At 42.3% G+C, this 27714-nt stretch overlaps 1 protein-coding gene across 1 annotated transcript in view; it reads right to left on the bottom strand.

Moving 5' to 3' along the window:
* Nucleotides 1-10600: 10600 nt before the first annotated feature.
* LOC141106724 (heparan-alpha-glucosaminide N-acetyltransferase-like) overlaps nucleotides 10601-27714 on the bottom strand; it is a 645511-nt gene continuing 628397 nt past the window's right edge. Inside the window, exons 17-18 of the mRNA XM_073597659.1 lie at nucleotides 21308-21420; nucleotides 10601-12728 (exon numbers count right to left, since the gene is read on the bottom strand). Of these exons, the coding sequence (XP_073453760.1) occupies nucleotides 12547-12728; nucleotides 21308-21420 (295 nt within the window). The 3' untranslated portion in view covers nucleotides 10601-12546. The remainder of the gene's footprint in view (nucleotides 12729-21307; nucleotides 21421-27714) is intronic.

The following is a 27714-nucleotide window of genomic DNA, read 5'->3' as shown; positions in this document are numbered from 1 at the left end:
GGTGTCAGTAGAGCAGTAGATGGTGTCAGCAGAGCAGTGGATGGTGTCAGCAGAGCAGTGGATGGTGTCAGCAGAGCAATAGATGGTGTCAGCATAGCAGTGGATGGTGTCAGCAGAGCAGTGGATGGTGTCAGCAGAGCAGTGGATGGTGTCAGTAGAGCAGTGGATGGTGTCAGTAGAGCAGTGGATGGTGTCAGCAGAGCAGTGGATTGTGTCAGTAGAGCAGTGGATGGTGTCAGTAGAGCAGTGGATGGTGTCAGTAGGGTGTTAGATGGTGTCAGCAGAGCGGTGGATGGTGTCAGTAGAGTGGTAGATTGTGTCAGCAGAGCAGTGGATGGTGTCAGTAGAGCAGTGGATGGTGTCAGTAGGGTGTTAGATGGTGTCAGCAGAGCGGTGGATGGTGTCAGTAGAGTGGTAGATTGTGTCAGCAGAGCAGTGGATGGTGTCAGTAGAGCAATAGATGGTGTCAGCAGAGCAGTGGATGGTGTCAGCAGAGCAGTGGATGGTGTCAGTAGAGCAGTGGATGGTGTCAGTAGAGCAGTAGATAGTGTCAGCAGAGCAGTGGATGGTGTCAGCAGAGCAGTGGATGGTGTCAGCAGAGCAGTGGATGGTGTCAGTAGGGCAGAGGTTGGTGTCAGTAGGACAGGGAATGGTGTCAGTCAGTAGAACAGTGGAAGGTGTCAGCAGAGCCGTGGACTTTGCGTAAGGGCAGAGGATAGTGGTGTCAGTAGGGCAGTGGACAGTTTCAGTAGCTTTTTATTTTTAACCATTTTTATTATTTCAGCCATTTGTTACAATATTTTTTTTCTTTAGTATTTTTTAGGAGCACCATTGGGGGATCCCTGATATCTCCCTTTTGATACAGAGAAAGGGACCGAGGACAGAGAATCCTCAGTCCCTTTCTCTGCAGCCTCAGCTGCACTGGACAGTGAATGAATGGGAAGTGCTCTGTACTGACAGCTTCCTGTTCATTATCAAACTAAAGCATAGTAAACACAGGCCGATCACTCCCTGTGTTCAATTAGAAAAGGAAGGGGCTGGTAAATGACTCCTGAAACATCCCCTGCAGCAGCCAGTGGGAGAGGAGAGGATGGAAGCCGGCACTTCTGTGGGGGAGACACAGAAGACACAGACAGCAGGAGAAATCTGGGCTGCAGGAGGTGATTAGGGTGTGCCCAGGCACACCCCATGTACTCAATTAGGTGGTGCCCAGGCACACCTGACACACCACATGTGGACGCCTATGTTCCTTGAGAATATACTAGAACACATATATCTGCTACTGTAAGTCTCATCAACAGCATTACAATTCGAAACCTATTGAATGTTTCCTGAGTTTATAAGGATGCTACTGTATAAGCTGTGTACCGCAGGTTTCTCAAAATATTAAACTTTTGGTTTAAAAAACACATTTTAAATGAACTCAACAGTTATACTGAATGTAATATTTATGTTTCATAATATTTTAGACAGTTTATTGCAATTTCTTTAAACTACCAAGCTGTGGACTTGGATATATATTTTTACTGAATCCCTGTATACCTACATCACCATGAAATGACTAATTTATCACTAATTTATGAGTGACCACAATGCATTCAAAATTTCTTTCTATTAAAAAAAAAAACTGTGAAATGAATGGCAAATTTTAAAAAAACAAAGCACAATGTGCACTGTAAACCACCATATCATTTCAGGACTGGACAGCTCATTATACTGTTACCATCTCAGATATTTTAATATGAGCTTAGAGGATACTATTACAGTACTGCTCTGAAGCAATGTTCAGTATTCTGGAAATTATATACTAAATCATGCATATGACCTGCTAGAAACGTTAATTAGAACTATGGATAAACAATTCTCACTATACTGGTCTAGAAGACTTCAGTCTTCCACCCATTATATTTCATTGTATTAAAAAGCAGTTGTCTGCTATTAAATGTCTTAGATCCAGAGATGTCTATTGGTTGGTACAACAACAAATCCAAGAAACAAATGTAATATATTGGAGCTTATGGTCCTTAGATGTGGCGGGTGCATTTGTTTTCTTTTTATTTATATCATACTACAAATATTTTCAGCAAATACAGAAAATATTCTTTGATCTTGCTAGAAATGTAGTGTCCTTTCCACTTCCTGCACTAAGACTCCATACACACTATACAACTTTTATTGTCTGATTTCCTTTAGCTTTACCAAAAACATTTAGTGCAAGGGCCTGCCTGATTGCATACAAATTGAAACTCTTAAGTTTCAATCTGTAATATGGTTTTGGTAAATCTGAAGGAAGCAATCTACAGAAAATTGTATAGTGTGTATCCAGCTTAAGGGATATCTTCCTTCCCTTCCCATCCCTCCCATCTTCTGCCCCCTAGTGCCCGTCTATGTTACCGACGTACCATGACGGTGATTCGCCTGCCTGTGCCATTCTGCCGCAGTATAACTGAGGTGGACGGTCGGCAAGCAGTTGAGATTACAAGGTAATACATATATTGTTTTTTTTTCATGATATTGTCTTGCAACAATTTTTTTTTTGCAATCTTCATACAATAAAACACAACAAAATTAATAAAATACAGATTTTCCTTTTTAAGAGCACTGTTAGTTTAAAAATAGTTATGCTGCACATAAAAAGTACACATTATATTCTGTAGTTTGTTTTCTTTTTAAAATGACACTAAAATTATGTTTTTGGTAAAAAGCATTACAAAGTTATTTACAAATTAAAATGTCAATTTAAATAAGTTTATTTTAAATGTTAATGTCAATTTATGTTAAAAGTTTAAAAATATTAACAAACAAAACAAAAACAAAAAAAAGTTTTTTAAATATTAAGCTTATTTTACTTGTCAGGTTGCTTTAACTGACATAATTTGTAGATCTAAGTTAATTCCTGAATGAACAGAAAGATATAAAATTAACATTATGTTACATTGTATCTTTCTATGTCTGAGCAAGTGTTATTTATAAATACTGAGTAAGGCCTCTTTCACACGAGGGATCCGTATGTCCGTTTTTCATCCTTCCATTTTCGGATGAAAAACGGACATACATGTATCCCTATGGAGCGTCGGATGTCAGTGGTGATATGTACGCTGACATCTGACCCGCTCCGATCCGAAAAGTGTAACGGAGGAAAATCTATGGTTCGTCATCATCCGATCCCCCATAGGGGAGAGCGGCGCCCTGACAGGTGCGTCGCTGCACAGTGTGCAGCGACGCACCTGTCATCTTTCTGCTCAGCGGGGATCGGCGGAGCGATCCCCGCTGAGCAAGCGGGTGTTCACGGGGCGGATCATCACTGATCCGCCCCGTGTGAAAGAGCCCTAAGACTGCTTTTTTGACAGCTGAAGCTGCTGACACCTTTTTTGAGTACACAGTAATGCAGGCTTTGCTTAATAAAAGCTGATAAATACTGTATACTGGGTGGGGGGTCCCAGAAGCAGGGTAGAGAGACTGGACGTGCTACACACGTCCTATGCACAATGATGATTTTTTTTGGGGTGTATGTACCACTCCCAAAGTCTGCAACTAGTTAAGCCAGTGTTAGTGAATGAAGCGAGGTCCCTAACATTGGCTTAACTAGTCTAGAGGCCTTATATGTGTTGCTCATAGCACTTAATGCTATTCCCTGGATTCCACCGAAATACAGACTTTTAAACCCTAGACTTTAAAAGCACATTCAAGATCTGGGACACCATAAAGCTCTTTAATTTACCCTTACATACCTCTATCCAAATATGCGGACAACCCATTTGCCACTGGCTCTCCTCCCTACTGGAGCACAGGAACTCTTTTACTCCTTTACCTTATTTGAATGTACGTATGTGCCTAGAAGATCCCTATCCCCTTGTGCAATATGCCTTTTTTATTCTCAATTGGACTCCACTTCCTTTATACTAATTACTCTTATGAAACTATATAGAGTTCAGTTTTCAAATGCACTTCCAACATCCCTAAAAGCAGAACATCATACAATGTACATATGTGCCTAAAAGATCCCTATTCCTGTTCTTCCAACATCCCTAAAGGAGCATCAGCATATACGGTCATGACCAAATGGTACCTAGCCCTAAGCAATACCTTCCATGCTGTGATTCTGATAGTGATATGAATTATAACGGGTGGTCTTATCTATTTAGCAAATACATTTTGGGCTAAAGTGTTTCACCTTTTAGAAGAAATCCAGGTCAGCTCTGCTACACACTAAAATCTATATCCTCTTCAACCATCAGAAAAAATTAGCAAATGTTGTGCTCTTGGCGTTCAAACAATCTGTAGCTGCCATTTTCAAAAAGCAAACCCTGTCTTTCCTAGAAGTTAAAAACTGCACATAAGACTTTAAGATCATTTAAAATTTACCTCCCATGCCAAGTTTCTTAAAATGTGGTCTTTTTTGCTGAATTAGGAACTGGTTTTAAAGTTATTGTAAAGGTTCATTTTTTTTTTTTCTATAAAAAATAATAAACATGTTATACATACCTGCTCTGTTGTAGTGGATTTGAACAGAGCACCCCCAATCCTCCTCTTCTCGGGTCCCTCTTCGGTGCTCCTGGCCCCTCCCTCCTGTTCAGTGCCCCCACAGCAAGCAGCTTGCTATGGAGGCACCCGAGCCGAGTCACAGCTCTGTGTGTACATTCAGACACAGAGCCCTGACCCTGCCCAGTCCCCTCTCTCTCCTGATTGGCTAGCTGCCTCTCATTGACAGCAGCGGCAGCCAATGGTGCCATTGCTGTGCCTCAGCCAATCAGGAGGGAGAATTTCGGATGGCTGAGACACTCGGGGACATCGCTGGACAGTGAGGGACCTCAGATAAGTTTTATGGGGGCTGAGGGGGGCTGCTGCACATGGAAGGATTTTCATCTTAAAGCATGGAATATGAAGCATTGGGGTAACAAATACTTTAAAATAATGTATCTGATTTCATACCAGGACCATTATCCGCAATGCCTCCCTTCTCATCCTATTCTCCTCTCTCACCCTATTTTCCCCCTAGTCTTACCCATCTCCCACTCATAAATACCCCCCCCCCCCCCCCCGATTTGCTAAGTGTACTACTCTTTTCTTCTCTGCTAAGCCTAAAATACTTACAATAATTCACATTCTGACCTAATATAACACATTCAATTACACACACACATGATTTGGACTTGTTTATACTGGATAGAGATATTTCCCAAGACATTAATGGCATGCTCATCTTTCTTCTTCTCCTCTAATACCATATGAAATATTTATTTGAAATATTTCTATTTTAGTTAATTAACATAGTTATTTAATGTAATTAAGCTGTAAACATTTTGGTACAAACATTTGCGAAAAAATATTTTGCAACTTTCATGATAATAATACTGGGGCATCCTTCCATGAAGATCTTTGTTCAGACACTTTAAGGTGACAACGCTCTGTCCCAGTCCCCCAGTTATGCTTCTGCATTGTCACCCTGTCACACGGCTTCCAAGAGAGACATAACACACATTAAATTAGTATACAATGAAAGATTGATTCACCACAAACTCGCTCCCAGTGAACTCAAAATAGCAGCGCTAAAAGCAATCCCTAAAAAAGTGAGATGTAGTGAAGAGTGATATGCTGATGAATCAACCTGTGTAATGATTACATCACGTCCTCACCCTTCATCATTAATGTGCATACAATGATATGCTCAAAAAATCATAAAAGAATAGTGCATATAAACCAATTAAGTGAATAACATATCTGTGCACATACAAATATAATGTGAAAATTATAACTAAGTGAGAGTCAATGTAAATTAACTCGCAAAGAATTATATCTATAAAGTGTGTCCACAAACAATCCAAAAGTAAAATAGTCCAAAACAAAATCCGTGACGTGTTGTGGTGCAAATCTTCTACTTAAATGAATCTTCCACCACACCTCTGTGGCTGTGAATCCACTCCCCTTAGGCGAATACACTCACCAGCTCCTTTCGCCCACACTCTCGTGTCAGGGCCAGCAAGCTTTTATCCCACACTCACAGGGGATATGATTGATCTTCAGTGGTAAACCTGTACACCTTTACCTCTCCAAAGAGTGATGACCAAGAGCTCTCTCCACATGAAAAAAGAAAAATCATCCAATGGTGCAATAACGTAATAAAATTTATTAAAAATCAAAAGCCCCTTCACCATTGCACTCACATCCTTAAAAATCACTGCAGGCTCAAAAGTAACACAGCACAGCAAGCTGTCACAGCATCAAATGAAATCAGTAAACCAGTGTGTGGTGGTCACGGCGGACCCAGGTACTGCGCTCTCAAAATACCCGTCTCACCCGATCCCTGGTGTAGATGTGACCGGCTTTGGGGCGTGGCTACACGGCAATCGTTTCTTAGTGACGTAGGACGCTGTGACAGGGAGCGCCATACGAGGAAAGGTGGAAGCCGGTCACATCTACACCAGGGATCGGGTGAGACGGGTATTTTGAGAGCGCAGTACCTGGGTCCGCCGTGACCACCACACACTGGTTTACTGATTTCATTTGATGCTGTGACAGCTTGCTGTGCTGTGTTACTTTTGAGCCTGCAGTGATTTTTAAGGATGTGAGTGCAATGGTGAAGGGGCTTTTGATTTTTAATAAATTTTATTACGTTATTGCACCATTGGATGATTTTTCTTTTTTCATGTGGAGAGAGCTCTTGGTCATCACTCTTTGGAGAGGTAAAGGTGTACAGGTTTACCACTGAAGATCAATCATATCCCCTGTGAGTGTGGGATAAAAGCTTGCTGGCCCTGACACGAGAGTGTGGGCGAAAGGAGCTGGTGAGTGTATTCGCCTAAGGGGAGTGGATTCACAGCCACAGAGGTGTGGTGGAAGATTCATTTAAGTAGAAGATTTGCACCACAACACGTCACGGATTTTGTTTTGGACTATTTTACTTTTGGATTGTTTGTGGACACACTTTATAGATATAATTCTTTGCGAGTTAATTTACATTGACTCTCACTTAGTTATAATTTTCACATTATATTTGTATGTGCACAGATATGTTATTCACTTAATTGGTTTATATGCACTATTCTTTTATGATTTTTTGAGCATATCATTGTATGCACATTAATGATGAAGGGTGAGGACGTGATGTAATCATTACACAGGTTGATTCATCAGCATATCACTCTTCACTACATCTCACTTTTTTAGGGATTGCTTTTAGCGCTGCTATTTTGAGTTCACTGGGAGCGAGTTTGTGGTGAATCAATCTTTCATTGTATACTTATTATTTAAGCAGCAGCTCAGATTTAGGTCTTTACCATCAGCGCAGCGTTTTTGGGTGTATGAGTGGGCGGATTTTTATACATCTGATTTTTTACATTAAATTAGTATAGTCCACTGTTATCACCATCTGGAAACCTACACTAAGAAATGACATGCAGCTATCGCTGGCCATCATACAGCCATCTATGGAGAGCAGGTGGACCGCAAGTGGCTGCAAAGATCCTCTAGGTAAACAACAGCACTGAGATGGAACAAAGAATGAAAAAAGGAAGGAAACAAACATTAAAAAAAAATGGCAATTGTTTATGATTCACAATCCATTAGAAAGCCAAATGCATCTAAGCACATCTACTAGAGAACTCAGGAAAATAAAATTTAGTAGTAAAAATGCCACAAGAATCAATATTTATGTATGTCTTATGTTTTTTCAAGATGAACCATTTGGAACAAAAATAAATGTTCTGAAAGAATTTTTCCTATAATAGTAATTTCACCTTGTCTGTGATTATCTCCTACCTCTGCATGTCGTGGGAAGCCAACTAGTTTTTACACACAAAATAGTTTGATCCAAAAGCCTTGATTCCATCCACACAAGGAGCCTGCATACACTTTGTAACACATAAACAACCTTAAATTTTATGCGCCAATAAATAAATACCTCTCTAATCTACCTCTCCCTCCTGCAGTGCTGCCCCTCACTTTACACCCCCCCCCCACAGTATTTATCCAACTATGGTAATGGCACAAGTGCTGGCTCATTTGGACGCACATTATCTGGCATTAATAGTAACTGCCAATTTAAACATGATTTGGTGTGGCTGGCGCAACAGGACATATAATTTGAGTAATGGCACTGTGGATGTGGTGTATAACGTATTTCCCCAATGGCTCTTTTACTACCTTGTTAAGCCTACAGTAAGGAGACCAGTGTAAGTACTATATAGTAAAAATAATGCAGAGTGAAGTGGTAATGAATGGTTCTATGCAGTGGATCAGAGATGTGACTGATTAAAAGAGGAAATTAACCTTGTCCTGCATAGGCACTAAATTTGTATGTTGGCATAATCAGGAAGCAGGTGGGTGATGTCATTTTGATTAGAGTGGTTGATCTCTTACTATTTGTGGCCACTGTACAGGCATCCATTGTCATGAGACAGTGATCAGTAGATCCAATTGCATCCAGAGCAACATCATTTGAATCATTTTGAATGAAATCATGAAAATCAGATCTAGATGACCAATTCTTCCCTAGAGACAGGTCATCCATATCAGCGGTTGCCAACCAGTGGTCTGTGGACCATGAGAACAATTTGGTGGTCCCCAGTGGTTCTACCGCAAATCAACATTGTGATGGATGTATACCACCCAATGTTGTTTCTAGTGTTGTTCTCAATGCACTGACAGTCAATACTGTGCCCTCTGTAGTTCCTGGCTCCTGTGAACTCAGAGGGAGGTGCCTTGGAGTAGTGCAGAAAGTGTGAGGTAAAGAAGGAGTGGACTTCCAATAGCAGCACTGATCACAGACTGTGGGAGGGAGCAGGGAGCTCAAGCACATGGCTGAATAAAGAGGTGAGATCCAATGATGAGTCAGTGTAGGGCAGAAGTGTGATGCAGTGTGTGTGTGTGTGTGTGTGTGGGGGGGGGGGGGGGGGCAGAGAGAAGGAGTATTGTGTGTATAAGGCAGCAGTGGAATCCAGGGGGAAGGGGGCAGAGAGCTGGAGCATTGTGTGTATAAGGCATGTAAAAGTCATGTTAGTGGTCCATGAGGTCCAAAGGTTGGCAACTATTGATCCATATGGTACTTACAAAGGCTGCGGGGTACCCGCAGATGTATAATCACCAACAGGCTGACCTTAATTTGATGGATTGGGTGACAACCATCCAACATCTAAATTCACCTTAAAGTGGCAGGGAAAAGCAACAGGTTCACTTTAGCCTCAGCACCTGCTTAGCTTCCTTTAACTCCACATTTGGCCACCAGGAATGAATTGGAGTATCCTGTACTTCTGGGAATGAGGGGAGCATGTAGCTCCCCTTCTTCCCATGTGACAGTGCTGGTGCCTTATAATTGGCTGCTCAGGCACCCAGTGCTGTCTCATGAAAAATCGGACAGAGTGGTGACTTGGATTCTACAGAGGGCTTCTTCTCTCCCCTCCAGGCATCTAATTGTAGCAGCGGGAGAGAAAAAGGAAGATGAGTATATGCAGCTAGTAGGCCTGTCATTAATGTGAATCTGTTGCTTTGCTCTACATGGGCAAATCACATGTTCACTTTAGGCTCAGAGATTTTCACCCAAGTAGCTGTTAAATAAGACAGCTGTTTGACTTTCATGATTGTCTATATAATACGCCTGTTATCTGAGCAATCACTGCCTCTAAGCTCCCATGGATATGATACTCAGGACAGCGCCTGCACATCAAGTCATATGTTAAGATTTATTTGCCATCTTTAATTAAAATGAACAGAGATTGCAGGAAAAGGCAGAAATGAACACCACCCAGCACCAGGCTTGTCATAATGAAGAAGGGAAGTGCAAGGAATCTACACGTCCCAAGCGGCCATAAATCACACACTGTTTTGTGTATTAATTGGCAAGCTTTGTGATGCTCATTCAGTGGTTGTACAGAAGAAATAGTCTCTGTGATTCTGCCCTGGAGGACAAATAGGAATCTAGTTAACCGATTAGTTGCCAGTCCTGTTTATTTTAAATTTCCCTTGTGTATTTGAATGCTGGGACAGCACAACAAAGGTCTTTGTTCACATTTGTATGGTTTCCAGGGCTTCGATACACCTTTACACTTTTTTCACACAGGAAACATTGTTCTGGTGGTGATAGTTCACATCAGTAGAGTTATTTTTTTAAGGTTCTGTTGTGTTTTGATAGCATTAGGGCTTGTTGACACTGTGGTTGCATTTAGCATTTTGAAGGTGCTCTGCACATAGTTCTGATTCCTGCAAAGTACTCTGCAAACACTCCATCTAATGTGGCTATTAATCCAAATGGCTCACTTAATATATTCTTTTTGGAATTGGGGGTGCCGTACGTTGAGGATTTGCCAGAAAATCGCTTTCTGCAGTTTTTGAAATACATCAGCCTATTGATCATTGAGGCCTCTCCCTGTGGGCCCCCATGCGAGAACAGCAGTTGAGCCATTGACTGAACACTGCGCAAGATACAGATGTTTTATAAATGCCTTAGCAGCCAAGACAGTGCGAATGAAGCCTTAGTGTACATTTTCTGATCAATATGGTAAAATGCTAAGGTGAAAGTCCAAGTATCATGGGTTTGGGCACATTGTTAATGGATCTTAAAATACTACTTATTTAAAGGAAAAGCAAGAACACAATAAAACCAGGCGCCCAACATTTATTAAAACATGTTAATTCTTCAAATGACAGCAGTTATTAAACACAGATGAAACAGGGTGGATGATATTCAAATCATAGATCCTTCTGCTTGGATGTCAGGGATATCCCAAAGAAACAGAAGGAGCTGGAAGAACACTCAAAAAGGAAACACTTGAAGAAGAAGAGGAACAGGCCTACATTTCACCACCTGGAGACTAAAAGAAAATAATGGTTTACCAACTGACAGAAATAACCATATTTAGCTATGGAAAAGTCATAAAATGTACCTATATATACCTTATAGAATATATCTTATTGTGCATTGATTGATCATGCAAGATATGATCAATGTATTTTGTCTCCCTTATTGTTTCAGTATGACCTTGTAAGGCAATAAGTTAAATAACTAATTGTAATTGGCTAAAAGCACAGTATATTGTTCCTATTTCCTTTTTGGTAAAAAATGATCCTTTATCCTGACTTCTCCAGCCTCACTCCGGACTGCTTTGCCTCCTCCACACATCTATGTTTACTTTAAATACTTTAAGGGCAGCTTGATTGGAATAAGATGCCTGTTAGCAACTAATTTAATATATTGCAATATTCAAAGTATTTTATCGATACTTATTTTGTTATTCAGCGTCTAGAACTTACAACACAAGGTGCTACCCATCCAATTCTGTCCATTGACTTTATACCATAAACCTAGCATAGCTTTACTATAACATGGACTGTACGCAAATGCTGATTGTAATGAACAACTGATAGCCATATGTACACTGTTGATTAAACAACAAATGCCACTGCTCTGATCTGCTTGAAACTAGAAAAAAAAAGGAAACAATTCATATGCGCAGGGCAATATGCAAAACAATACAAAAGGGCTCTAGCATACTTTAAAGCTAGCCAGCAAAAACCTAGCAAAACAATTTCAAATATTCAGGTTAAAACAGAGTGTTTTGCTTAATACATTTGCCCCAGCTGCCTTGTAAAGGCTCTGTCTGGGCTTCTAGTGTGCTGCTGTACATTTAAGGTTGAAAGGTCTACGGTGAGCTTGCTGTCAGTTTGTGCATTGCTGTATATGACCCATAGCTCAGAACCCAGATAGTTTAGAGTTAGGACAGTTGAGGGAAGTTGTGGCAGCCAAACAAGCTGCTGACAAGGCCTGTGCTTGTAATTCACACTGGAAAAATACTTTGTAGGCCTATTTTAATTCTGGTTTGATCACATTGTTGTCAATCAAGCTCTGATGAACTGGGTGCTCTTGGACCTCTGAAACGCAGTAGATAATTTGGATTGTAACAATGACTTTTAACGAAATAAAGTTGTATCTGGACCCCCTAGCAGTGGTGTGGAAGTTCAATCTCAATTTTAGTTTAGAAGAAGGGACCACGTATATCAGAGGTGCATTAACGTGGCAATGTGGATCCCATGTGTATTTGCAAATGTTGCATTTGCAGCAAAAAAATATTTTTTTCCTAGCTAGCTTGTACGTGTGCCAGGGACCTTTTGTATTGATTTGGATACTGCTGCTCATTGTTTTTTTTCATTACTAATATTTCAAGTGGACCTCTATTTTTACATCTTGCTCTGATGTCATTTCATTGTGTTTCTGAGTTTATTTTCAGGTGCAGACAGATAAAATTGTCATTTGCAAGGATACAGCAACCTTCCAAGGCATATTATGCTTTTTTTTTTTTACTGTTACTGTGTCACCAATAAAGAGCTATGTTGGTCAAGTTCTTTTATACAGATTGGGTTCAGAGAACACATTGTTACACTGGAACATGTATTCAGTTGCTAGCTTTTTTTACAGTAGGATTGATCTGAGATTTGCAGAAAGGTTTTATAGGTGTGTGTAACCTTTATTAATTCTATCATAAAAACAATGCACGTTGTCACAGTGTTATTAAAAAACAAAAATGATTGTTACAGAGTTACTAACAGGTTAGTCCTTTAGATCTTCAAGAAGAATTTCTGCCTGTATAGGAGGTAAGCTACAAGCACCCAAATGGAAGTTCCCAAGAGATCTTGTGCGAGGAGCTCAAAATGGAACTTGGAATCCTTTACCTCCCAGTTAAAAGGGAAATACATTGCTAGAAGTGCGTGTCCAACGTAGACAAAGATTGAATTCATTCCTGAATATCAGAGAATACAGCATAATAAGTATTAGGCAGCATTGAGTCATATTGTGGGCACATACCAATACTGTTTGAAATTATTCAAACACGTGAAAAACAAGCACTATATATTTCAACAAAAATATTTGACTTTAACAGCTGCAATAAAAGTGGTAATGAGGCTGAAAGCATTAGACAACTAGAAATGTTACGTTTGGGAAAATTACATCTTAGAGAATACAATATTAAATAGTAGCTGTTATACTAAAGTTCATGGGTAGGCAACCTTAAAGAGGTGGAGATCTACCTGAGCAACACGAGAGAAGTCAAAGATCATCGGGCACAGTGTCACTTCCTCCAACTTCCACCAGTTTTAAACCTGCAAATGCCGTACTACCATGTCGTAACCACACGCATTGCACGGCAATCATGGGTTTAAATAAAGTGGTGAGGAGGCAACATATCTCCTCCTCACCACCTGTCAAACACACTCAGATCACTTTTTAGAGGAGCAATAGTACTTGCGATTGAGCCCTTAGATGCATACAGCAGGGCTCGTTCACGCGTAAAACCCTGCGGTTGAGTTTCGGTTTTACCACCCCAATCCTTACCCCCTTGGAGTAAGAACTGAGGCAGCAGCCAAAAGGTGTACACAGGTTACAGCAGGAATTAAGCCCCCTGTTACCTTTGGTGCATGCTACCGCCTGCCAATCATGACCCATTCAAGTAAATGGGGCCACTCCAGATGGGACAGAAGCTAGCACTACAGAAGAGGCATTGGCTTATGCGGCTCTGGCTCCTAACTACAGCTCCAACTTTACAAGTAGTCCTTCTGCATTGCACTCTGTTTAATGCTCTGGCATGGTGAATCAGTAAGCCCAGAACGTGATCTACCAGTCACCTGTCTGCGATCTACTGGTTGCTGACCCCCGCTATAGTTGAACACCTTCCATGCCAGAATTTGTGCTGAGATGTAAAAAGGTGTCTGCTAGCTGTTCCATACACCACAATAACTTTAAGATACTCTTGGTTCATGCTTGTAGTCAGTTAAACATCGTATGCATGATGGTATTAAATGCTGGCTGCAATGGTCATCCTGGTCTTTTGATACCCAATGGTTGTTGGTCAGCGCCACAGGTCACGTCTTTGCTATGCTAGAGTGCACACCAGAACTAATCAAGAAAGTTTAAAAGACTGCTGGATATTCAGCCAGTGACTCATCAACAGGTTAGTCTGTGCACGTCCTTCATTCAGGATCGTAACTTCTCTCTGTTCATGCCCTTCATTAGCCAGTGTCCATACATTGGATTCTTGCAGCAAGAATCTGCAGATTGTGCTGACTGAAATCGTAGGTGGCTACTGACAGCTGTGACCTGGGAATTCTGTACAAAGCAATGACAGGCTGACAGTAGCTGTGGCCATCTGCTTGCTTTTCACATGCATCTGTACATCCAGCGATTACCTGTGGCTAGGGATAGGTGACTGGTCCTGCACACAATCTGCCTGCATCCAGGGCTGGTCATCTGTCCTTAACAGATAAATGTGAACAGCGATGGACAGCATTCATTGCTTTGTATGGGCTTCTCTTCCACAGCTGTCCACAACCACCTCTGATTTCAGCCACCAGAATCTGATGTCCAGAAGATGCTTGCCACAGGAATTCTCTGCTGGACAATATAGGACTTGCGAATGAGGCCTTATTGTTACATTTAACTATTTCTTACAGTAATATGCATTTTGTTTGGGAGTACCATCAGTACCATAGGCCTGTAACAACTTCAGCAGATCTTATCAATAAAACACTGGGTACTCTTTGTTAATCTGTTGCTTGTGAATGACCACAATGGACGTAAGTAAAAATTATTTTATTTAAGCAGCATTTGTAGAAACTGCCATTCATATTTGTGATGTTAGGGTACAATAGATCTTACTGCAGGACTGCACAGTTCATCAAGCTGAATACATTCTAGGGAAGTTTGAAGAGTCCTTTCAGGGCTGTCTGTGCTAGGAGTGATATAGCCACTGCTCTATGCCAAAACCAAAAGGCAAGAGGCAATGAAATATTGGTTTGTGTGGGTGTGAGCTGGGGCTACATATGGCTCTTTATTCACATTAGAAGAAGCTGAATAAATAGACTCTACGCTTCATCTATTTAGTGTGTAACCCTGAGGAGTAAAGTGTTCATCTGATGTCACGCTGTCAGCACCCTGTGTCATCTTATGGTGGGAAGAATGGATTGTGGAAAGCATATGTCTCTTTTGTTAATGTGTCAGTGTCACTGTTTGGTGAAAAGGATGAGCTGCAAGGGTCAACAATCACTTCTGTCTTTTTGTCCCTCCTTCTGCATGCTGCTTGCATTGAAAATGGTCAACTACTTCACAAGTTTCACCATCAAAGTTAAAATAAAAATGATGCTCACTACCTTTTGTATCACTTGTCCTTCACTATTAGATTTCAAGCTTTCATGAGCAGGGCTCTCCTAACCCTCCATTGTAACTGTACTGTCTCTTTTTTTTTTTTTGTAAAGCAATGCGCATTATCCCGGTACTATATAAAATTTGTATTGACATAATAATAATAATAGAAATGACTTATTTTGTTTTTAGAAAAGACTTTGTTCTTTTATTCAAGAAAAGGCGAATGTTTCTGTAAGGTGTTTAAATTTCATGGGGCGGGGGGGTTGAAAGGGTCCATCCAAAGCTGAAATTTCAGTTTCTGGATGTATATTGAAAGAACCATCTCAGGCTTCAGGCCTTTTTTTGCGTTTCTGTACACAGCCTTCAATTTCAGAAGCTAGTCAATTTTGCTTGCAGTTTTTTTTTTTAGCTGCAGACAACAGTTAAGCTATTTTAGCGTGAACATATATAAGACATCAATGAGAAAAAGTAAAAGTTGGAATTGCTCAACAGAATGTTCCACTTTTCTCATGTGTTAACGAAAATTTAGTTAGCATCTATTGATATCAGTCCATTGCTCCCTTTCAGAACACAAGCATATCATTCTTCCTGATACAAAGCATGACAGCATACACGTATGGGATAGGCTCCACCTCTCGCCCAATCAGGACTGGTTATACTATATTTAAATGAGTCGCCTCCCCCTAGGCGGCATTCTCTTGTTTTTCCCTCAAACGCTCGGACGGTTATAACTACAGAAATTTTTATTTTTACTCTCACTTTGCCGGGTTCATCTGGCCAACTGCACAGGTTCAGCCTCTTTCCTGTAGAGAAGCCCCTCTGTTCGGTGGTAAATCCTCCATACGAGGGAGATCCCCCCCAGGCACAGATGCTGGGGGACTGGGATTCTGGTCTCTGGTCGCAGGCAGGACATAAAACCCCCACGTATTCGGGCAGCATAGTTCCCAATTGCTGGCACTACTCCCATAATACAAGGCAACCCCCCTTAGAAAACGAGGGGCTTGAAACACCCGCCGAATGGCTAGGAGGCTAACAAACAGAGGGGACATAACAGCAGGACAGTGTCCTCTTCCAAAATGGCGGCCAACGGACTTTCGGCCTGCGGAGGTGTACCAAGATGGTGTCGGGCCGACTTCCGGTTCACCGGAACAGGCTGAAAATGCTATAAGTGTTTAGCAGACACCTGAGTGTGGGCTAGAACCTCCCATATAATCTGAAACTTTCAGCGGAATGGTGCACAAGCAGGAAGGAGTGGACACAATGGACACCAGGTAAGAAGGGAACCAAAAGCTGCAGGAAGGGGGGGGGAGAAACAGTAAACATTTCATAGCAAACTGAAATGTCCTATTTAAAACAGATTGCCTGTTTGTGCTGTGCGGAGTGAATACGTCTACAGAGGTAAGACATACTCCTAAAAATTGCTATCTCCAGCACTCAGAGGCTATAGCACAAATGTCTCTATTTTCAGTTTCTCAGAACACCATGAGTTCTCCCAGAGACCAGCCACACAGTATAAGATGAGGGTTAGGTAAGTAGGTAATAAAGGTATTAAAAAGAGAGCGTTGGTCTAATGAAATATAAACATTTTTGCAGCCCTCACAGCCAATACCGTTCCTCAAAACGGTCAGACAGAAGCCCGAGCTCAGCTATAACCCATTCAAAGTCCCACAAGAGAGCTGGCACCAATGTCTAGGATGCGGCCTCAGGGCATTACCTAGAAAGGTTTTATGCCGGGCATGCCTGTTGGAAGCTGCAACAAAGAAGCAGAAAAGGCATAAATGATGTCATTAATCAAGCAAACAGTGAGAGACTCCCTCCAGGAAGTGTCGGGCGAGGCTACACCATCTGGAATGGTAGCCAGCCCACAACTGGCGCAAAAAGATGCCCCAAAAGAGCCATCACTAGCGTCAGGCTCAGAGGATGAATCTCTGACAGGAGAGGAATCATTTGCTGGGTTTGACTTCGCTCTAGTACAACCCCTAGTGAGAGCAATAAGGGAAGCTCTCGAGTGGGAAGAGGAAATCACACAGCCTACGAAAGTCAGGAAATATTACCCACAATTAAAAAAGATGACACTCTCTTTTTCTTTGATTGAGGAAGTAAGAGAAGTCGTGTATGATGAATGGAAGAAAGCCGATAGAAAACCATCTCTGTCAAACAAGTTTGAGAAGATGTACCCCTTTAAGGACAAGAAATTCCAGGCATGGGAAGAACCACCATTAGTGGACACAGCTGTCATCAGACTAGCTAGGCATGTTACACTGCCAATGGATGATGCAGTCTCCTTTAAGGACGTATCAGAAAGGAAAATGGACATGGAATTAAAAAAGGTCTATACGATCGCAAGGAGTGCCTGCAAGCCAGTAGCCAAAGCCGTAACAATTTGGGCAGAAAATGCGGAAACAGAAGTGGCAGCAGACACAGGAAACACGTTTGTAACAAAGATACTAGGCGAAATTAGGATGGCAGGAGACTTTGTAGGCAAAGCTGCAATCGATATGTTGCGGACTTCGGCCAGAGTAATGCTGTCTTCCGTAATGGCGAGAAGAGCGCTATGGCTCAAGCCATGGACAGCAGACGGAACATTGAAAACCAATTGGTGCCGTATTCCTTTCGATGGAAAGGCCTTGTTCAGTAGCAAACTAGAGTCGGCTATCTCGAAGGTGACGGGGGGCAACTCAGGGTTAATTCTGCAAGACCGGAAACCCAGACGCCAATGTCAACCAGAGAGAAGGCACATCCCAAATAAACAAGGAGACAGAAGATCGTTTGGAACAAACAGAAACTTCAGAAGGGGTTGGAGAAACCCTCAAGCGTCAGTAACACGGGTGAACAAAGCAAAGCAGGACACAACGCAGAAACCCTTTTGAGGGTCCCTCCATCCAAACTGGCCCGGTTGGTTTCTGATTACTCCAATTTGCGCAAGTTTGGACGGAACAAATCAAAGACCCTTGGGCCATGAAGGTAATCCAGGAGGGCCATCGTTGGGAATTTTTGATCCCTCCAGAACTACCCCAGTTTACCCGCACAAAGCTTCCGCGATGCAACACAAAACGCGAATAGTTCTCAAGTATGTCCAGTCAATTTGACAGAAAAGAGCGATAGAGCCGGTCCCGAATCGAGAAAGATATCAAGGATTCTATTCTCCTCTTTTCTTAATCAAGAAAAAAACAGGCAATCTAAGACCAGTATTAGACCTCCAAGAGTTGAACCAGTACATAAGGGTCCAGAAGTTCCGAACGGAATCCCTACAAACGGTCATACAAGCCATTGGACAGGAGGAATGGATGTTGTCTCTGGACTTGAAGGACGCGTATCTACTTGTCCCAGTCCATCAACAGTGCCACAAATACTTGCGCTTTTTAATACTGGATAACCACTTTCAGTTTGTATGCTTACCGTTTGGCCTGTCAACATCTCCGAGAACGTTCTCCAAGGTATTACTCCCAGCCATAGCCAACTTAAGCAAACAAGGCTTGCGAGTGTTCCATTATCTGGATGACGTCCTCCTAGTAGCCCGGAGGCATCAAGAGTTAATAGAACATCGGAAGATGTTAGTTAGAACTTTGTCAGATTTAGGTTGGATTATCAACTGGCAGAAAAGTCAACCAATACCCACATGAGGAATGCTGTTCTTGGGAGCCATTTTGGACACCGAAAAGAATATGGTCGAACTCCCTCCTGAGAAGGCAGCAGCATTAATCTCCCGACTGGAGAAAACAGCAACCTGGTCATACCTCTCGGCTTCCCACTGTCTCAGGCTGCTAGGTTCATTAGCAGCCACAATCCCAATGGTAAAATGGGCCCACTGGCAAATGAGAACAAAAAAGGCAGTGGAAGAAGGGCAGATCCACACAGCAGCGGATCAGACTGTCACCGTTAATGAAACATTCCCTCAATTTCTGGCAGAAGCTGACCAACTTAGCAAACTGTCACCAACAAAATCCACCGACACCAATAGTGGTAACTTCGGATGCATCGGCAATGGGCTGGGGAGCACACTGCAATGGGCACTTATCCCAGGGCCGATGGAAAACCAGAAGGAGAGAGGTCTCCAACGTAATAGAGCTAAGAGCACCCTTCCAAGCACTAAAAGCGTTCGAGAGCCAGATAAAAGGTACAAGCGTCTCACTCCAAATGGACAACAAAGCGGCGGTAGCATACGTACACCGCCCGGAAAGAACACGGAGTCGAACACTTCTAGCAGAGGTATCACCGATCATGAATTGGGCACAACAGAATCTAACGAATCTAACAGCTGTGTACATTCCAGCCCCGCAGAATTATCTAACAGATGTATTGGGCAGGAAAACGTTGGACAACGAGTGGACACTAGACCAAACAGTGTCTCAATGGATTTGCTATCAGTGGGGTCAGCCAGACCTCGACTCAATGGCATCTCTGGCCAACAACAAATGCAGACAATTCCTTGCAAGGGCAAGGTTTCCACAGGCAGAAGCTGTGGATGCACTCAGCTCCAAATGGACCTGCACGTTGGCGTATGTGTTTCCACCCACAGCGATAATCTCCAGATTACTGAACAGGATACGCAAACACCCAGGGATGGTGATAGCAATAATACCTATGTGGCCACACAGGCCATGGTTCCCATTACTACAAGCCTTGGCAATAGAATCCCCAAATCTATTACCAGAAATTCCAAATCTCTTCCAACAGGGTCAGGTGTGGCACAGGAACCCTACCAAGCTTCATCTGGTAGCCTGAAAGTTGAGAGGCAGAGATTAGGAGACGCAGGCTGTTCAGCCTCAGTCATCGAAACATTGATAAAAGCAAGAGCAGCAACGACTAACAAAACTTATTCAAAGATATGGGAAAGATTTGACGTATTCTCAAAATCCAGAGGTTTTGATTCCCTAGTGCCACAGGAGGCACAGATATTGGAATTCTTACAAGCAGGGGATGGGCCTACAAACAAATACTCTGGGGGTGCAGGTCTCGACCCTGTCAGCGCTAACAGGAGTGAGATGGGCTACACACCAGTTTGTGCGACAATTCTTGAGGGCTTGCTACAGAGTCCGAAATCAGTCGAGGTCGTTTGTACCCCCGTGGGACTTACATGTAGTGCTGGGCATGTTGTCTCAATCATCTTTCCTAAAAACTCAAACATCGTGAGGGGACATCACGATGAAAGCAGTTTTCCTCACTGCAATCACTTCAAGTAGAAGGATATTGGACATTCAAGCTTTGGGGTACAAACCTCAAACCTCACCCAATTCAAGGGTGTATCCCCAGAAGTTATTTGCAGAGCTGCCACATGGTTAACATATCACACATTCCTGACTCATTTTAGAGTAGATCCAGCAGCATTAATGACCGTAGAGTTTGGTCGTTCTATATTAAGTGGAATGGATAGTCAATAAAATTACTTCAGCATACCCTCCCTTGTGGTTCTTTTGGGCGTGCTACATCCCATACGTGTATGCTGTCATGCTTTGTGTCAGGAAAACGGAAAATGTTATACTTACCTGATGGTAATTTTACTTTCCTGATGCAAAGCATGACAGCATACAGGTCCCTCCCTTATGGTCCTCGCATTTGAGTATAGTTACGAGAATGCCATCTAGGGGGAGGCGACTCATTAAAATATAGTATAACCAGTCCTGATTGGGCGAGAGGCGGAGCCTATCCCATACGTGTATGCTGTCATGCTTTGCATCAGGAAAGGAAAATTACTGTCAGATAAGTATAACATTTTCCATTTTTCATGCACATTAGGTGAAAAGGGAATTTTTGGCAGCTTAATAATTTCATATCTCTTGCCTGCTGTTCAATGTTTATGCATATTTATGGTTTGTGTGCTGCTTTTTTGATTTAAATATATATATATATATATATATATATATATATATATATATATATATATATATGTCAACAAGGAAAAAGGGTGGACTGCAAATCTGCAAGTCTTGTATACCGGGTGCTGGGAACAGGCAGGCTCCATTCTCCCACCGCTATTCCATTTCAATGAGTCACTGCACTCCCAAAAATGTCTTGCTCAATAGTTATTTTCTTTGTTTGTAGCAAACATCTTCAGACATGCCATGTATATACAGTATATATATTGGATACTGTATATCTCCCTTTTAAATCATATCTATAAAAAATGCATGTTACACTGATATCATGGAATTATTGTCCAGTGGAACATGGCTATTATACCTGGGTAGATGAATGGCTGTCCTCCCCACCAGTGTCTCACATCAATCACATAAAACATAAGGCTAAGGAGGAGGAAGGAGAAACAGCTGAGAGTGGTGACGAAGGAGAGAGACCTGCCAACAACAAGAAGTATAACATTAGGTAACCAAAGTATGGTTTGTCAGGAACACCTACTCATTCTGTTATCTAAAGGAAAGCTGGGTTCAGAAATTTGGATACAATAATGAGGTAGTAGAAGAAACACAGCAGTGTCAGGGATGCTCACATTGTCTTTTCTGAAGCCAATTTTTATTTATGATGTAATGTAAAATTACTTATGTTTTAAACCCCTTGGAAAATGGCCAGTAATCTGTCTGACTTTTGCTTGTCCTACGATGACACATATATTTTCCAGTAGAGGCAAAAAAGAACAGAATTTTGCAGAGATGTTAGCATGCAAATGTATTCAACATTTTTATTTTCTTGGTGCTTTTAGAACAAAAAGATTAATTTAAATGGAGAACTGAACAACATAGCCCTCATGCTTGTGCAAGCAATAAAATTTTTCATCAGCTGGAAATCATTAAAGTAGACTATAACTATGCATTCTTCCTCAGAGCATACAAGATGTGGTGGTTGTGCCTACTGACTGCTCCAGCATTAGGAAAACGAAAACTAGAGCGATTATATCAATATGGGAAAGATATAGTGGTTCTAGACTGGGTGATGAGTAATGCTTTTGAATTGATTCTTAGAAATTTCCAGGCTCCAGGTCCCAAAACGGACTTTAGAAAACAATGGGGACACTGAAAAGCCAGTTTCCTCTGCATTATGCAAACCCCCTGGAGCCCCTCAACCTGCCTGGTTGAGAATTCTAATATTCATTTAGACCCTGGCAGGGTACCAGGATGCCCATGAGTCTACAACAGGTATCTGATTAAATTCAAATTGTTTGGTCCCACCAAGGGGAAAGCCTGAGTCAGCCAGGAGATCTGTGTGTGAACTGGTGCTATTGAGGGTGAGTGTCCAGGGGAGGGCTGCTGTGCCCACCCTTCCTGCAGAGGCAGATGCTTGAGAGCAGGGGTCTGTACACAGACAGGAGTATGAGGAGCCAGGGAGGAGGGACATTGCACTGCAAGAGCTGCTGCTGATCTGAGGTTTGTGTTTCATATGAATGAATTTAGAGGAGGGGGACACAGTAACAAGGAAAGGGGGTGGAGGGGGCAGGTATTAAGGCTTTACACTTGCAGGAGTGATGGGGGGTGGTAAGAGGATATGTACTGGGGGGATACATTGGGAGGGAGAGGCCTTGTGCTGGGAGGGTCAGATTTGAAACCCCCTCACCCCACCTTCTCACACAAGTCCTCTCCCCTCCCAAAGCACCCCAGCACATATCGTCTTAGCCGCCCAATCAGAGATATGCCACCTGCCACAGAGGGAACAATTTCGGCATCTGGGACCCTGGACACCCTGCAAGAGATGCAGGGTAAGTGCTTTGGGTGCCCACACTAAAGCCTCATTCACATATTGCATAGCTGGAATTTTGACAGCTCAATTCTCACACAATTCTGTGTGTCACATAGGTCCAGCCCATTCACTTAAATGGGCTACTCTATACGCATTTGTCACCAGCAAAGAAGCTCCTGCTCCTATCAGGTGATAAGCCTCACATGATTTTAAAAGGCGCATTTTGCTACGATCCTGACGTGTGACAATCGCGACAGAATCGCGTTGCATTAGGGGTGCTTTGAAAAGATAATGGCACCCAAACATGCATTGCAGGTTGTGCAGCGATTGCCACACGATTTGGAGTTCCAAATCATGAGATGGTAATGTGGCCTAATGCACCCCTGCAAGGCAAGTTAGTGGAACCAAGTGTAGTGGTGCCCCTGTGGGGTCGCTGCGTGTTTCAACATCCACACATCACCCTGCTTGGTCAGACATCAATTTTAGGCACACTTTCTCCAGACAATGAACAGTCTCTTGCTTGTTTTTGTTGTTGTTTTTTTTTTTTAGGGGATTAAACTTGAATGGGGAAAAGGGACATGGGATGCCCAAATGATGAATACCTCTTAATTGAAATAAAGGTAATTGAATCAAAACTGACAGTTTCTTCTACTGCACATCTGCTCCAGCACACTATTTGAGATCACTTGCTTTCCTTCACTGTCCAGTTCTAGATTCCTGTCCCCGTTAGCACATGGCTGGGCCTCACTCTGAATAAGTCCTAACATTTACCTAGTAGCCATTTGCAGGCTGGGGTCTGCAATCCCCTCTGTAGTAGCAACCATTTTAGATGAAAAGGATAGTTGTGCTAACTGATACTTTGTGGACTACTGCTCCCAGCACATCCGATGCAAATCCTGCCAACCCTCCTGGCTGCAGCGACTTGACTTCAACAACATCACAGTCTCTCCCTGTGGCTCCACATCCAGTCCTGGCATGCCTCTCCCAGAGCTTCTCACTGTGATTCTCACTCACCGACCCCGGCATGGATCCCTCCTGAATGACTTTCCTGGCCGTGCTTCCAACTGTTCCTGCTCCTGTTCCAGGACACCTCTCAATGACCATGTAGAGAGAGTTTCCCTCCCAGCTCCTGAGCTCCAGGCCTGAGTTTACCCCCCCAGAAAGGGGGTTCCATCAGACCACGACAGTCTAACAAGCCATCATCTCATTTCTTCCACCCGACAACTCCTCCCACAGCAGGCTGACCATGGGTATATATAGGAGGCCTGCCCCCTGCCAATCCTAGTTGAGGATTGGTCAGGGCTCCCAAATACACCCCATGTCACTCCAGCCCTCTGCCCTGCCTCTTTTCCAGAACCTTCTCACTGAAAACAGAGGAGGCGCCAGAGAGATAAAGTACATGTCTGTCACCTGCTGCTACACTAAACCACTCCCCTGCCCCCAAATCAAAAACAAACAGGCCTAGCTCACAGCTAGGCCTGCCTAAATTTACCTGCACTGACAGTAAAACACAAACACTACTCTAGCATCTACTTACCTAAGGTAGAGGGTGCTACACAAGTGCCGGAACATGTTCCGGCACTGGGTTCCAGAACTCAGCCTGAATTTATGGGACAGCAGGAATTTGTTCAAATCTTGAGAAGGTCCCACCAAAACTGATACAGTTGGGAGATATGGATTTGTACTGGGGAGGGGAGATTTTTGTTTAAGGGAGAGTTTGTACTGGAAGGGGTATTTGGGTAACAGGATTTATGACAAAACGTGGCTGTAGACAGTGAGGGGATGTAGAGAGTGAATAAACCCATCCCCTCATTACATATTCTGCATATATGGGTGTAGGGGGGTTACATTTGGGAGGGCGGTGGTGGGAAAATGCACCTTCGCCTGTGTAGACAAAAATCCTTGCACTGGCCCTGCTTTTTATCAGAGCTACACCTGATTTCAATGTGAGTGATGCTGTCTATGAGAATAATCACAAAAAGTTGTGTTCTGTATTGTTTTACTGACGTAGTGATTTTTAGCTGCAGTCTTACAGAGAATGTGCTATGCAGCCATGTTACCCTGATTGAGTCACAGACACATTGCTGTGAAAAGTCAGTGTGTGGAGTTTTTCATAATCTCACTCTGCAGTGTATGCATGTGCTTTGCCATCCTGAACCTGTTTTGCATTATTGCTCCAACTTAGCACCTGTTTAGTTAACCACTAGTGAGTCACTCCCTGCTCACTCGGCCCATTATGTATTCTGCTAAATGGTTTCATGTTTGCTGAAGTTAAAAATAATCATTTACGTTGATCAATAACTGCATTTGTTATGATCCTGAATCCTCATTCCCCTGTCTATTACTCTGTCTATCTATCTATCTATCTATCTATCTATCTATCTATCTATCTATCTATCTATCTATCTATCTATCTATCTATCTATCTATCTATCTATCTGTCTCTGTATTTCAGCTATGTCCCTCTAAATGTAATATCAGTGTTTTCATAGACTGACAAAGAGTTTGACCAAAATAAAACACACACCGTTCATTAAGACATGCATTGTTACATGAAGTGGACCATAAGCAGGAATTAGCCATTAACACAACAAGGAACTGTCATTAAATCAATGTTTATAGGCCTTGTCATTTAGGATAGAATCTCTGCATTACACAACTAGGATGCAAACTTTAGGGTCACACAATGCAAAGATAAGATCCACGTATATTGTTTCAAGTGCTGCACATAGAGAATACATTATATAAATTAAATAAATCACACGAGGGAACCTTTCCAGCATATACTTCTTCCTTGATAGTACTCATCTGGCCTACTTTATTTTAATACTTCCTAAAAGCCATTTATCTGTCAGTTGAAGGGCTGCCTACACCATCTGCATACTGAATGCTTGTAAGTAACTGCATATTGATTTTCACTTCTCTTGTAAAGCTGTCAAATGCTTTCTTGGGTGTAAGAATGGCAAGGATGAAGTGAAGTGATCTGCTGCTTCTCATCTATAGCAACGTTGTCTCTCAATTAACACTCTGAAAATTAAAGAGTTAAATTAAGCTTCTTATGAAAATATCTCCAGTGCTACAGTCTTATTCAGCAAAATCCTACAGGATGTAGTTTGCAGAGATGTCTGTGTTTAAACAAAATCCTATAGACTGAATGAGAGGTGGTTAGAATTTAAGACACCAAATGTTATTATATTTTATCTTTTACCCAGTCAAGGATAAGGAGCATAAATCAGAGCAGAATATTGTCTGCAAGAAATACTTCTATGTAGCAACACTAAGCATGTCCTGCCTCCACCACAAACACCCAATTTCTCCAAAACAAATGGCCAAGATCTTGTGTTACTGTATTTCATTTTCTTAGATATACTGGGGCTGTAGGAAAATTCTTACATCTGGTCCAACAGCACCTATTCGGCTCACTTAGTGTTCTAGGCAGATACATAGATGAGGTGGTGATCATTTGGGATGGCTCTGAGTCCCTAGTCCAGGCTTTTTTTGGCCAATATAACCACAATGATTTTGGACTATCCTTTACTTCTGTAGGTGAGGCCCATTCTTTAGCCTTCTTGGATTTAGAGTTGGGCCACAGGGATCACAACATCATAACCAAGAATGTGAAGCCCACAGCAAGAAACTCCTTCCTACATTAACAGCTTGCACCACCCTAAGTGGATGAACAACATTCCAAAAAGCCAATTTTGTCGACTGAAGAACAATTGCACTAAGGAAGAAGAGTATATTGAACAGAGTTCACTTCTAAAAGCCAAGTTCCTAGAAAAGAGTTACCTTCCCACACTGATAGGGGATGCATATTCTCTTTACTTGACCTATGAAAGGACTTCCAAAGCAGCATCTAATAATGATAATCCCACCACCAGATTTATCACTCAGCTTCACGGTCCCCTCCGGAAAATGGAAAGTATCATCAGAAAACATTGGTCCAGTCTACCTCAGGACCCCCACTTCAAGGCAGCTATTCCTCCCAAACCTCTGTTCACCTATAGGAAAGCTTCCAACGTGAAAAGCAAAGTTGCTCCCAGTAAGATGTCGTATGTGGAGTCAGTACCTACTCTGTTCCATCTGAAAGGCATGTTTAAATGTAAAAAATCCTAAATGCTTAACATGCAAACATGTACAGAATGGTCAAAGGCAATTCACTGAGAATGGCAAGACTCATGAAATCACACAATTTTACATAATGTTACACTTAGTATTTGGTTTATTGTCTTGACTGCCCGTGCGGCCCCTTTTATGTGGGTCGTACTATTAGGACTAGGGATGAGCTTCGTGTTCGAGTCGAACCCATGGCGAACGCTATAGGCCATTTGCGCCAAATTCAAGTGGCGTGTCACGGCCCATAATTCACTGCGGCATCACAGTGCATTGCTGGCTGATGATTGGCCAAGCATGCACTATGACCCGCATGCTTGGCCAATCACAGCGTCGTCTGTACAGAGAGCTGTAATTGGCCAAAGCCAGGGTGGCTTTGGCCAATTATGGCTCAGGGGGTTTAGTACACGCCCCACACTATATAAGGCCGCCTGCATGTCGGCCCTGTGTAGTGTGTTCCAGCGTTGAGAGACAGAGACAGAGAGACAGTGTCATTTGATTTAAGTTAGATAGATTAGTCAGGACAGTCAGTCAGTTAGCTGCACTTACAGTGGATGTTGTGTATATATATATATATATATATATATATATATATATACTGTATTCAGTTTAGCTACTTCCTACTGACAGGCAGGCAGGCAGGTGTTGTTACACTATTTGAAGAAAATTGCTGGTGTTCTTCTGATCCTATTAGTCCTATTAGCTACAGTATTTACAGTTAGTGCGGTGCGACCTCTGCACAGTGTTCAGCTAAAGCTACCTGTAGAAGATTGGTGGCGTTTTTCTGATCCTATCACTACTGCAGGCAGCTACATTATTTTTTAGTGTAGTGCGACCTCTGCACAGTG

This window comes from Aquarana catesbeiana, linkage group LG08, assembly GCF_042186555.1.
Source record: "Aquarana catesbeiana isolate 2022-GZ linkage group LG08, ASM4218655v1, whole genome shotgun sequence".
NCBI lineage: Eukaryota > Metazoa > Chordata > Amphibia > Anura > Ranidae > Aquarana > Aquarana catesbeiana.
The sequence above is the reverse complement of the archived record's forward strand: the minus strand, read 5'-3'. Positions and strand labels throughout refer to the sequence as shown.